The sequence below is a fragment of the Propithecus coquereli genome, unplaced genomic scaffold (genome assembly GCF_000956105.1).
Source record: "Propithecus coquereli isolate 6110/MARCELLA unplaced genomic scaffold, Pcoq_1.0 Scaffold663, whole genome shotgun sequence".
NCBI lineage: Eukaryota > Metazoa > Chordata > Mammalia > Primates > Indriidae > Propithecus > Propithecus coquereli.
Window position 1 is genome coordinate 198,497 of NW_012152652.1, and position 10,548 is coordinate 209,044.

At 49.3% G+C, this 10,548-nt stretch overlaps 1 protein-coding gene across 1 annotated transcript; it reads right to left on the reverse strand.

The window, feature by feature from the left end:
• Window positions 1-7,108: 7,108 nt before the first annotated feature.
• PRAME (preferentially expressed antigen in melanoma) lies at window positions 7,109-10,071 on the reverse strand. The gene is made up of 3 exons (XM_012660384.1): window positions 9,776-10,071; window positions 8,747-9,355; window positions 7,109-7,685 (listed from the first exon to the last, which is right to left on the reverse strand). Exons 1-3 carry the CDS (start codon window positions 10,069-10,071, stop codon window positions 7,109-7,111), a joined length of 1,482 nt encoding a protein of 493 aa, XP_012515838.1.
• Between the last annotated feature and the right edge of the window lie 477 nt (window positions 10,072-10,548).

Genomic DNA, 10,548 nt, shown 5'->3' on the forward strand with positions numbered 1-10,548 from the left:
TTTTTAGTTGTCTGGTTAATTTTTTCTATTTTTAGTAGAAATGGGGTCTTGCTCTTGCTCAGGCTGGTCTGGAACTCCTGAGCTCAAGCAATCCTCCCACCTTGACCTTCCAGAGTGCTAGGATTGCAAGCGTGAGCCACCACACCCGGCCAAAAAAATATATTTTCTAGTGCTGAGTGCAGCTAAAGAACTAACTATAAATGAATTATTGTCCAGCCAGGTACCCAAGAGAGTACTTAATATAATGATCATCTGGAGAATAGTATTAGTGTTCTCCAGAGAGACAGAACTGATAGAATAGATATCAGTATAGATGTACGAGAGAGGATTGTTAGGAAAATTGGCTCAAGTGTTTAGAGAGGCTGGGAAGTCCCATGACAAGCCATCTGCAAGCTGGAGACCCTGGGATGCTGGCAGCATGGCTTAGTCCAAGTTCAAAGGCCTCAAAACCAGGAAATCTGGTGGTGTAACTCTCAGTTCAATGACGAAGGCCTAAGAACCCAGGGAGCCACAGATGCACATTCTGGAGTTGAAAGACCAGAGTGCTCTGAGTTCTGATGTCCAAAGACAGGAGAGGAAGTGTATATCCCAGCTCCAGAAGATAGCATGACACATTGACCTTTCTTCTGTTTTTGTTATTTCCAGTCCCAGCCATTGAACAGTGCCTGCCCATGTTGAGGGTGGATCTTCCCCATTTAGTCCACTCAGACTCACACGCTGATCTCTTCTGGAAACACACTCACAGACACACCCCAAAATAATTCTTTACCAGGTTTCTACGGATTCCTTAATCCAGTCGAGTTGACACCTAAAATTAACCATCGTAAGGGGGTGTATTCGATCGAAATGGCCAAAATTACCTGGTTGATCCTCCGTATGCTTGTACTCAACAGGTCTGCTCTTGGGATTCAATACGTCGTGTATGCTCAAAAAATGGTATCTGCAGTGCTGAGATAATATGAGGACATTAGGATGGCCCTAGTCCAATATAACTGATGTCTTTATTTAATTTTTTTAATAAAAGGAAATTGGGACACAGAGACATACATACACAGAGGGAAGATGATGTGAAGAGACATAGAGAAAGGATGGCCCCCTGCAAGCCAAGGAATGCCTGAGGCTACCAGAAGGTAGGAGAGAGGCTCCCCGAACAGATCCTTCCTTAGTGCCTTCAGAGAGAATATGGCCCAGCCAACACCTTGATTTCAGACTTCTGGGCTCCAGAACAGTGAAATACTAAATTTGTTAGAACAACATAAATTTATTATATAAATAAATATATAATAATTCTTAAGCAAAAACAAAACAAAACAAAACAAAAAACTTCGTGACTAAGTTGTGAATAGCATTTACATGATCATAGTAAGGAAACATGGAATGTATTAAGCGTAACTAAAATTTTGAATCAACTCCATGGGGAGAATGGGAATAGAAAGCAGGTGTACACGGTGGGGTTGGAGAGTGTGGTAAAAAAGTTGCATCTTCTGTAATGGGAAGCCAGAGGGTGGTGCAGCCACAAAATGAAAAAGTAGCAATATCAGCTTGTTACTTATGGACAGGGACGAAAAGATCCAAAACATCTAACAGTTGGAAGTGGTTTCCTCCAAGTGGTAAAAAAAGGGGGTGGGATGAGGTAGTGTGTACAAATCTTATAAAACGATTTGACTCTTGAACAACAACAACAACAAAATGGTATCTGTTATTCCACATTAAAAGTTCTGGAAGAGTGGAGAGCTATGGTCTGAATGTGTCCCTCCAAAATTCATGCTGGGACCTAAGACCCAATGTGATAGTATTAAGAGGTGGGGCCTTTAGGAGGTGATTAGGCCATGAGGGGTCACCCTCAGGGATGGATTAATGTCCTTATGAAAGAGGCTTCCCTCAGGGTCATCCTTTTTCCCTTTCTGCCCTTTTGCCACGTGAGGACGTGGCAACAAGGCGTCATCTTGGAAGTAGAGGGCAGCCCTCAACAAACAATGAATCTGTTGGCACCTTCGTCTTGAACTTCCCGGCCACCAGAACTGTGAGAAATAAATTTCTGTTCTTTGTAAATTACCTAGTCTCAGATATTTGGTTATAGCAGCACAAACAGACTAAGACAGGGAGCTATAATCTCAGGTTCTCCTCTATTCCCAGGACCCTGCTGCCTGAATTACATTTCCGTAAGTTGCCATAAGAAGGTCCCAGGAAATGAAATAAAATGTGTACAGGGTAACCTCACACTGGGGGGCCAGTCTTTGGGGAATTGCAGTCACACTCCACGGTCCTCCCTCACTATGATCCATTCCCAAGGCCCCCACGTCTTTCCAAGGACTGCTGGGAGGAAGGCAACCACATTATCTTAGGCTCTAGGTCAGTGGTCCCCAACCTTTTTGGCGCCAGGACCGTTTTTACAGAAGACAATTTTTCCACGGACCGGGGAGGTGGGGGATGGGTTTGGGATGATTCAAGCCCATTACATTTATTGTGCACTTTATTTCTGTTATTATTATGTTGTAACATATAATGAAATAATTATACAACTCACTAGTTGGGGACTCCTGCTCTAGGTATCCCTAGAGTCTATTAATAGCGCAAGAACTAGCATATACAAAACGTTAAACCTTTGTTTATCTGGCTAACAGCTAATAAACTTGTGTATTTGTTACTGTATAAATTCACAAATCAGCACACCTTCCTACCCCTGACTGGTCTTTCAACTTTCTATGAGTTATTATCCACCACTAGACTAACCCAGCTGTGTAGCCTGGGCCCCTTGCTCAGTGAGCAGGAAGATTCGACAGCAATAGGAATGACATGCAAAGCAGATTCCATCTCTGCCCTGATGCATTTTGGCTCTTTTAAGGGATTGTGTGGAAACACTTCTCTATCCCTCAACTAAAACAACAGCAGAGCTGACCTAGCAAAAATAAAGAAGCAAATGGATGGCCTGGTGCGGTGGCTCATGCCTGTAATCCCAGCACTTTGGGAGGCCAAAGTGGGAGGATCACTTGAAGCCAGGAGTTCGAGACCAGCCTAGGTAACATAGCAACATCCAATGTCCACAAAAAAAAAAAAAGAAAAAAGAAAAAAAAATTAGCCAGATGTGGTGGCGCATGCCTGTAGTCCCAGCTACTCAGGAGGCTGAGGCAGGAGGATCCCTTGAGCCCAGGAGTTTGAGGTTGCAGTGAGCTATGATCGCGCCACTGCACTCCAGCCTGGGAGGCAACGCAAGACCCTGTTTCAAAAAAAAGAAAAAAAGACAAATGCAAATGGAGCCGATGGATCTTTACCCAGAAGTAAAATGAGGAAAATATAGATCCCTCCTTTCAAGGGGTGATATAGCACTGAATAAAGAGCCTGTGGACTAGAATAAAGCTACGCAGTTGCTCAGCAGGGCCACGAGAGCAGGAGCCACATGAGGTCTGACAGGTACAAGATCCACCCGGCACTGGCACATCTCACATGAAATCCAGCTCTGGCAGGTTCAGGATTCTCCCAGCGCTGACAACCTGCATTTCCACAGGCTGCAGTTTCCTTCATCCCAGACTCAAGGACCCACGTCTCTGTCCCACTTTCCTGGGGATTGGAAGGAGATTCACTGAAGAAAACTTCCAACAAATGCTCTGCCAGCAACTGCTTTGTTCTCCGGCCTGCCGAGGTCCTGCCTCCTTATCTTACGTTAAATGTTGCTTTTCTAAATACTGGGGTCATCACTCCTTCTGTTCTCCCTCTTTCTCACTAAGATAGTCTCTCTCTAGCTATGGAGCCCTCTTAGATGCCTGAACCAACACCCTCCTGCAAGAACCCCGGGGCTGACTCCTCCCCACGCTGATGTTCAGCTCTCTCGGGTGCGGTGGATCAATCTGAATCCGAATTCAGCTCACTCGCAGGGAACCCTCTTGCTTGACCGATTTCTCTTCATAAGTTTCAGGGCCCAAGACACAAGATGGCTGGTTAGACATGACATTGAACAGATGATGAAAATGCGTCTCTGACAATGACTTCCTGTTAGATGTGGAATCCAGGCTGTTTCTCTCAGAACCTAGTTGGACAGGCCCCCTTAGCAGTAGTAGTCATAGCAGGACTAATCTACTTTCCTCATGCTGATCCGAACTTTGGGCCACGTCAGCAATCTTTACGGGCATTTGGGAATTGTTGATGTTTCCTCAGCTTCCTTTCCTAAGACTATGTGACCTTTCCTTTCTGCCGAGGCCTCAGGCCGTCTTCTGTCTCATTTCTGCCTCTGGATAATTCCCTGGCATGCATTAGACCTCACTCTGTCTCAGTCCTATTCTTTCTTTGCTTTATTTTTAAATTTTTTTTAATAACCACTGCCTCCTTCTCTGAACTTACAGATTTAAACATTTGATGTACTTTAGTCTATTACAGTTATTATGCTTATTGTTCAAACTATCCACACCCTGCCCCCCCCCTTTTTTTGAGACAGAGTCTCACTCTGTTGCCCCAAGTAGAGTGCTCTGGCTTCAGCCTAGCTCACAGCAACCTCAAACTCCTGGGCTCAAGGGATCCTCCTGCCTCAGCCTCCCCAGTAGCTGGGACTACAGGCATGCGCCACCACACCTGGCTAATTTTTCTATTTTTAGTAGAGACAAGGTCTCACTCTTGCTCAGGCTGGTCTCGAACTCCTGAGCTCAAGCAATCCTCCCGCCTCGGCCTCCCAGGGTGCTAGGATTACAGGCCTAATTCACTGTGCCCAGCCTCTGTCCTATTTTCTTCTCATGTCAATGTTCCACAGATGCCGTAAATCTAAGCCGCTTGTTTGCTAAACAGATCCAGTGACTCCAGCCTGACGGTTAATACCAAACAACCTACTGTGGTGCCATAGTCCCTCCTGCCTTACTTCCTAACTGCCTAGAGACATGCCCCTGCCTCCCTGTCAACAAGGCCTTCACATATGTGACCCCCCTGCCATCGGTAGGCAACATCTGCCCCCACCTTTGCATGGCTATCCTCACTGAACAGGGCTCTCTGCAACCAAACCCAACTTTTAAAAAACTCATTGCATCAACACCATGCTTCTTTGAATATTTATATTCCAAAGTCTGAAATCTGAATAAGGTTTTTCAGATTCATCTCTCAAATGAGGCCTCCAGGTCATATAAAGTCCAGACAACTCAGGGCAACCTGCTCTAAAAGCAACATTTATGTTTGTTTTTCTCCCTTTACTTGCATGGTGTGCTGGACCATCCAAGTTCCAGGCTCTCCGATGTGTGCTTTGCAGAGATGAGCCCAGGAAACCTCGCTGCAACATTACGAGGTACGTTATTATCCTTATTTTGCAGCTGAGGGACCCAAAGGTGAAGTGACACAATGCTTTGCCTTTTTTTTTTCCTCCCCAGAGGACCTGTCCATTTTCTACACTCTTCCTCAAATCCCCACACACATGCTGGCTTCCAATTCTGGGAAATATTCCTGTATCTCTGGTTTATGTCAAGTGATGCTGGGACAGGGCGTATCTTGGGAAAATAAGAGAGATCTTTTACTGGCCCCATTTTTCTGGCATACATGATTTCTGCATTTTCTCTTCTCTTGGAAATGGGAAAGTGTGCCCCACAGGCTGATAGGTCCATGTCTGTTTCTTAAGGGGCTGAGGGTAGGAGGCTGGGAGTAGGGAACAGAAGGAAGAAGAGTAATGACAAGGAGCTGCTGTGTGCAGCAAGATAGCAAGTTGCTGATGGTCAGCAAGGGCAGCAGCGTGGCTAGCACCGAATGAGAGGCCTTGGAAGGAGAACAGTAAGGACCGGGCATACTCGTAATCAGGCGACATGCAGGTGGAGCCTGCCCCTGGGCCTTGGTGTGTGGCCTTCGTCCTGGGTGACTTCTCTGGAAGGCTGTGCAGCAAGGGAGGTGAGGTAGCCTACTGGCATGGGAGCAGGCAGGCAGCCAAGCCAACTGCCCGATGGCCACAGGGTCCACCCCCACAGTATGACCGCTCCCTTGCTTTTGGATAGATCGTCCTGCAGAGTGGCCCCCCCAACTCCCAAGTCCGACAGTCATCTTCTTCCCCGTAAGTGCTCCCTAGGACTGCCAAGGGTTTGTTCACTACTTGCACCTCAAATCTAGGGCATCACACTGGCGCAGAGGCAGCTGATAAGGACAGAGGAGGAATCTTTTAAGGAGAAAGTCATTTTCTCACTCATAGGCCCACAAAAGGATGCCTTATCTTTCATGTGGGATATAAACCCTGAACAAATATGACCTTAGTATTTTGATAAAAGGAATTTAGATATCTGTAACTGGCCACAACTAGTTAAATTCAAGAAAGGGCTGGGCCTGGTGTGATGGGATGCATGGCTTGGTGAGGCCCAGGAAGGCCCAGAGGCCCTGGCTCATCTGCAGGGTGGACATCCCCTTCCAGTGCTGGGGACCTGACTTGTGCAGTGAAGCCATATGCTGGCACAGCCGAAGGCCAGCCATGGAGGCTTATGCATCCACTAGGAACCTGGAAGACTGTCCAAGCGGTCTCAGTAGGGTTAGCAGTGAGGGCCCCGTAAAGAACCCTTCCCTCCAGCAGTGCTCATTTTGGCAATTTAGTATGTTCTAGGCCAAGAGGATGCACCTTGAATGCTCTGATGCACCGAACAACCAATAAGCAAGGTCCCAGAAGCCCCAGGGAGAAAACCAAATAGAGGGAAGGACACACAGTGCCACGAGATCTGGGATCTGGGGACAGAACCTCACCCAGTTTACTGTGTGAGCATCATGGATGCTCAGTGCCTTCTTAAACAGTAACTGGAGATTCCTGAGGTTTCACTGAAAAAGCAGGTTAAAATACCAAAGAGGACACCAGGTGGTTTACACTTAAGTTCCCTTTATTTCTGACAATTTCTTTACAATCATCCATGCAGGGATAACACCCACATGTACCTCCCAAGCCTGAATTCCCTTCTAGAAATGCAGATTCATTTTCTAACTCTATAGGATGCATCTCCCCAAAGATCCCATCAACTCAACATCTACCCCCCACCCCATATCACTTTTCTTTTTCCTGCTCACACTGAGCAGTTATCTGAAACTCTGGCTTCTGTGTTGCTTCAAGATGCACTTATATCTTGGGCTTCAGTGTCTAAGTGCCCAGAATAAAGCTTTTGGCAAGTGCACCCAGCTAGACAGGCATGAAACAGGGGCACAGGATGGGCTCCGGGTCATAGAAGGTCCTGTCCCCACAGCGAGGACAGGGGTTGGCACTGAACCAGACCATGCCAGGCCGCCCTGACTCGTGCAGCATCCGCTTCAGCTTGGCGTGCAGGTAGGCCAGTCTGCCCAGGTCGAGGGTACCTTGGACGTCCTCGTAACTCTCCAGCGGGGCGGGGTACAGCACGTGGCTGAGCTTGCTCAGCCCGATGGTGTGGTGCAGGAGGCTCTCCAGGACGGCCATGGAGATGGGGTTCCCGCAGAAGCTGAAGGTCGTAAGCTGGGAGCAGCGGCCCAGGGCAGGCAGGATGACGACGAACTGGGAGTCCATGATCCCACACTCATCTAAGTCCAGGTCCTGGAGGGTGGCAGAGGTTCTCTCCAGCAGAACTTGGAGGGGCTCAGGATTTATATCGGTCAGGATGACGCCACTCAGACCCAGGTCCTTCAGCTGACTGATGCTGGGACTCTGGGACAGACAGGTCAAGTCGGATTCTGAAAGCTGGCAATTAGTTATCGAGAGGGTCTCCAAAGGGTTCTTCAGGCACCTGGGGAGAAACAGAGCGGTTAGTGCTGGGGAGCAATGGTGGAGGGTGGAGGCGGGTGGGCAGACTGCAGAGAGGCCTGTTTTACCGAAACCCAAAGTCCTCCCGAGAATGGTCAACCCACACGATGCCACGCTACACTGAAGCGCGTGATAGTTCAGGTGGAGCCCTTTTCACTGCTAATCTCCTGTGTACCTGGGTCAAGTGAATGAAACAGCAAATACTTCCTTGGCTCATCTGTCAAGCAGAGTCCAACATACACCTCTTAGGCGTTGCAGGCAAGAATGCAGAGAGCCTGACCTGATGTCACACCAAGGTAGGCACCAGGGAGTGGATTTTAGTATTCAGGGACACTACTGACAACGCTTTCAAATTGTGCTTCCTTCTGGCCCCTGCTTGGGCCCCAGTCCTCTCCATTTCTGTGCCGATGAGAAACACGAATGGGAAACATTCAAGGACAAGGTCGGCAACATCCCGAAGCGGCTGCTCACCTGCAGGAGCTGCCTTAGATCACCGTATCATCAGCAACCCATCTATCACTTTTTATGATTTCTCACCTCTCCTTCCCTTCATCTCAGGAATCCTGCATTTCTCACCTATTACCTTACCTGGAGTTCAAAATAAACCTTTACAGACAGGAAATTTGAGACAGGTTTGGAGGGAGAAGCTCCCAATGAGAAGCTAGTGAGTGCAGAGCTCACAACCTGAAACCTCACATGTGATGGGCTTTCCCTTCTTCCAGTGCTCCTCGCTTAGTTATTTTTGGTCATCTTCCTTTAGACATCGCTTCCTGAGGAAGAATTCCCAAAGCCACCCTCACCAGGCCCCAACCCCTCAGCCCCATTATAGGGTTTTTCCTAGCAAGGAGTCACTGTTAATAGCATCTATCCTAGTCTATACCTCCAACCTTTATCTGAGTAGTTATGTAATGCCTTGCTTGGGGACAGAGAAGTGAACAAGACAACGTGACTTGTAGTGACACATTCACTGCTGCTGCCCATTACTATTTACTGCAATGAAGAAGGGCTTGCTGTGGCCCGCAGAGACATCTCGCCGTCCCTCACCTGAGCACCTGGTCCAGGCGGCCTTTGAGGAAGGAGATAGAGTCCAAGTAGAGATTCTCAAGGTGGAGCAGACAATGGAACTGAGAGGTGAACTGGGCGACACACTGCTCTTCCTTCTCCGGGGACGTGGAGGACATGTTGATGTGGGAGAGGAGGAGTCGCTGTAGATTACTCATCTGGCCCAGCAGAGGAGAAAACTTCCCCAGGGTGGACAATTTCCAGGTGCAATTCACTTCCAAAACTTCGATGGACTCCAGCTGCACCATGCTCAGGATCATCTTAATATTCTGCATGGGCATCGCAAATATCTTCAGGTTCTTACAGCACAGGTGCAGCAAACCTTTCCTCTGCTTCACTTTCTCAATGAGGGAGGTGAGCAATACGTCTTGGTTGCCTGCCTTGAGGGACAGATCTATGAACACCTCCACGGGAGCCAAGGGCTGCTCCGCCGCCGCCGTGCTTGAAGCATTCACTTTTTGCTTCTTCCTCACGGGCTGGGCCGCAGCTGGCTCCAGCCACGAGCACACACCGAGCCTGGTTCCGGACCACACGGTCCAGAAGTCCTGATGAGCGTTCTTCCGTAAATCCAGTACTTGCAGTTTCCACCTCCTGCGGGGGGAACAGGTCATCAGCTGAGATGCTTTAAGATCGACTCAGAATAAATCCATGTTACGTGTCTCAGGATCTGGGTAAGAACCAGATGTCTGAGCTGCACTTTGACTCCAAACTCCAGACGCCAGCTGCCCCCTTTCCAAATGGGATCCTGGGATCCTTCCTGGTCCCCACTTCCTGCACCACTGGGAAGGAAGCAAGTGTACGTACACATTCCTTCAGTCACCTCTGCATCTTAATCATTGCGCCACATGCAGAAGCCCATTCCCAGACTGATCTCAGCAATGGCCGCGAGGCCTCCGTGGGCTTCCTCGCTGGCAGCAGAACCTCCCGCCCACCCTTGGCTCCGCACGCTCCCTGACCCCAGTGTCTCGCTCAGACGCCTCGGGCCCTACCGGGCTGCTGGCTCGCGCTCACCTGGGGCGAACCTCCTGGGCAAGAAGCCCATCCAGCCCGTCCAGCGCAGCTTGGAAGATCTCTTGGGTGGGCCGCTTTTCCTTCATCAGTGCCCCCAGAGGGAGGCAGGCGAAGGGCCAGGCCTGCACCATCGCCTTCAGGGTCTCGCTGCGTCTCCTGAAGAAGGCCACCGTGAACAGTGGTGGGAAGAGCTCCTTGGGCAGCTCCTCCAGAGCAGCGATGGCCAAGGCCTCATCCCTGACCAGGCTCTGCACCGCCAGCTCCAGGAGGCTCGGTGGGCTCATCCATCCGCTCATCCTGATGAATATGCTCCGGAAGGAATCCCGAGGAAACTGGTGGGGAACAAGGCATCCTTCTCAGGGCAAATGTGAACAACTCCATCCTCTCCCCACCCTTCTGAGGGACCAACTCAGGGCCAAAGTCACTGCACTGGCAACAGCAGGGGAGTCATCAGTTTACCCTGACTCCGTCCTGCACTCGGTGGCCCAAAGCCACAGCTCTGCCTCTGTCCACACCAGGACGAGCATCTTGTCGAGGAGAGGGTAGGATGACCACTGGCCCCATTCCATGTCCACCCACTGCTCCACTGAATTCTAGCCCCCCTGGGAAGTGAGTCCCCAGGAGCCTGAGAGCTCACCCTACCCTATTCAGGGAAAAGTTCCTGATTATCATTCAAGGACAATGCGAACAAGTGTCATGTGGCCCTGGACAGCCTCCTTCTCAGCTCCAATAAGCCAGATGAGAGGTAAGGCACACACCCCCCAATGGGTGCC

Excerpts from the sequence above, each read along its gene's own strand:
- PRAME (XM_012660384.1), bottom strand. The coding sequence starts at position 10,071 with ATGAGCGGATGGATGAGCCCACCGAGCCTCCTGGAGCTGGCGGTGCAG. Across the intron at positions 9,356-9,775 it reads GCCCAGGAGGTTCGCCCCAG|GAGGTGGAAACTGCAAGTAC; the intron begins GTGAGCGCGAGC and ends TTCCCCCCGCAG. Across the intron at positions 7,686-8,746 it reads CGCCTGGACCAGGTGCTCAG|GTGCCTGAAGAACCCTTTGG; the intron begins GTGAGGGACGGC and ends GTTTCTCCCCAG.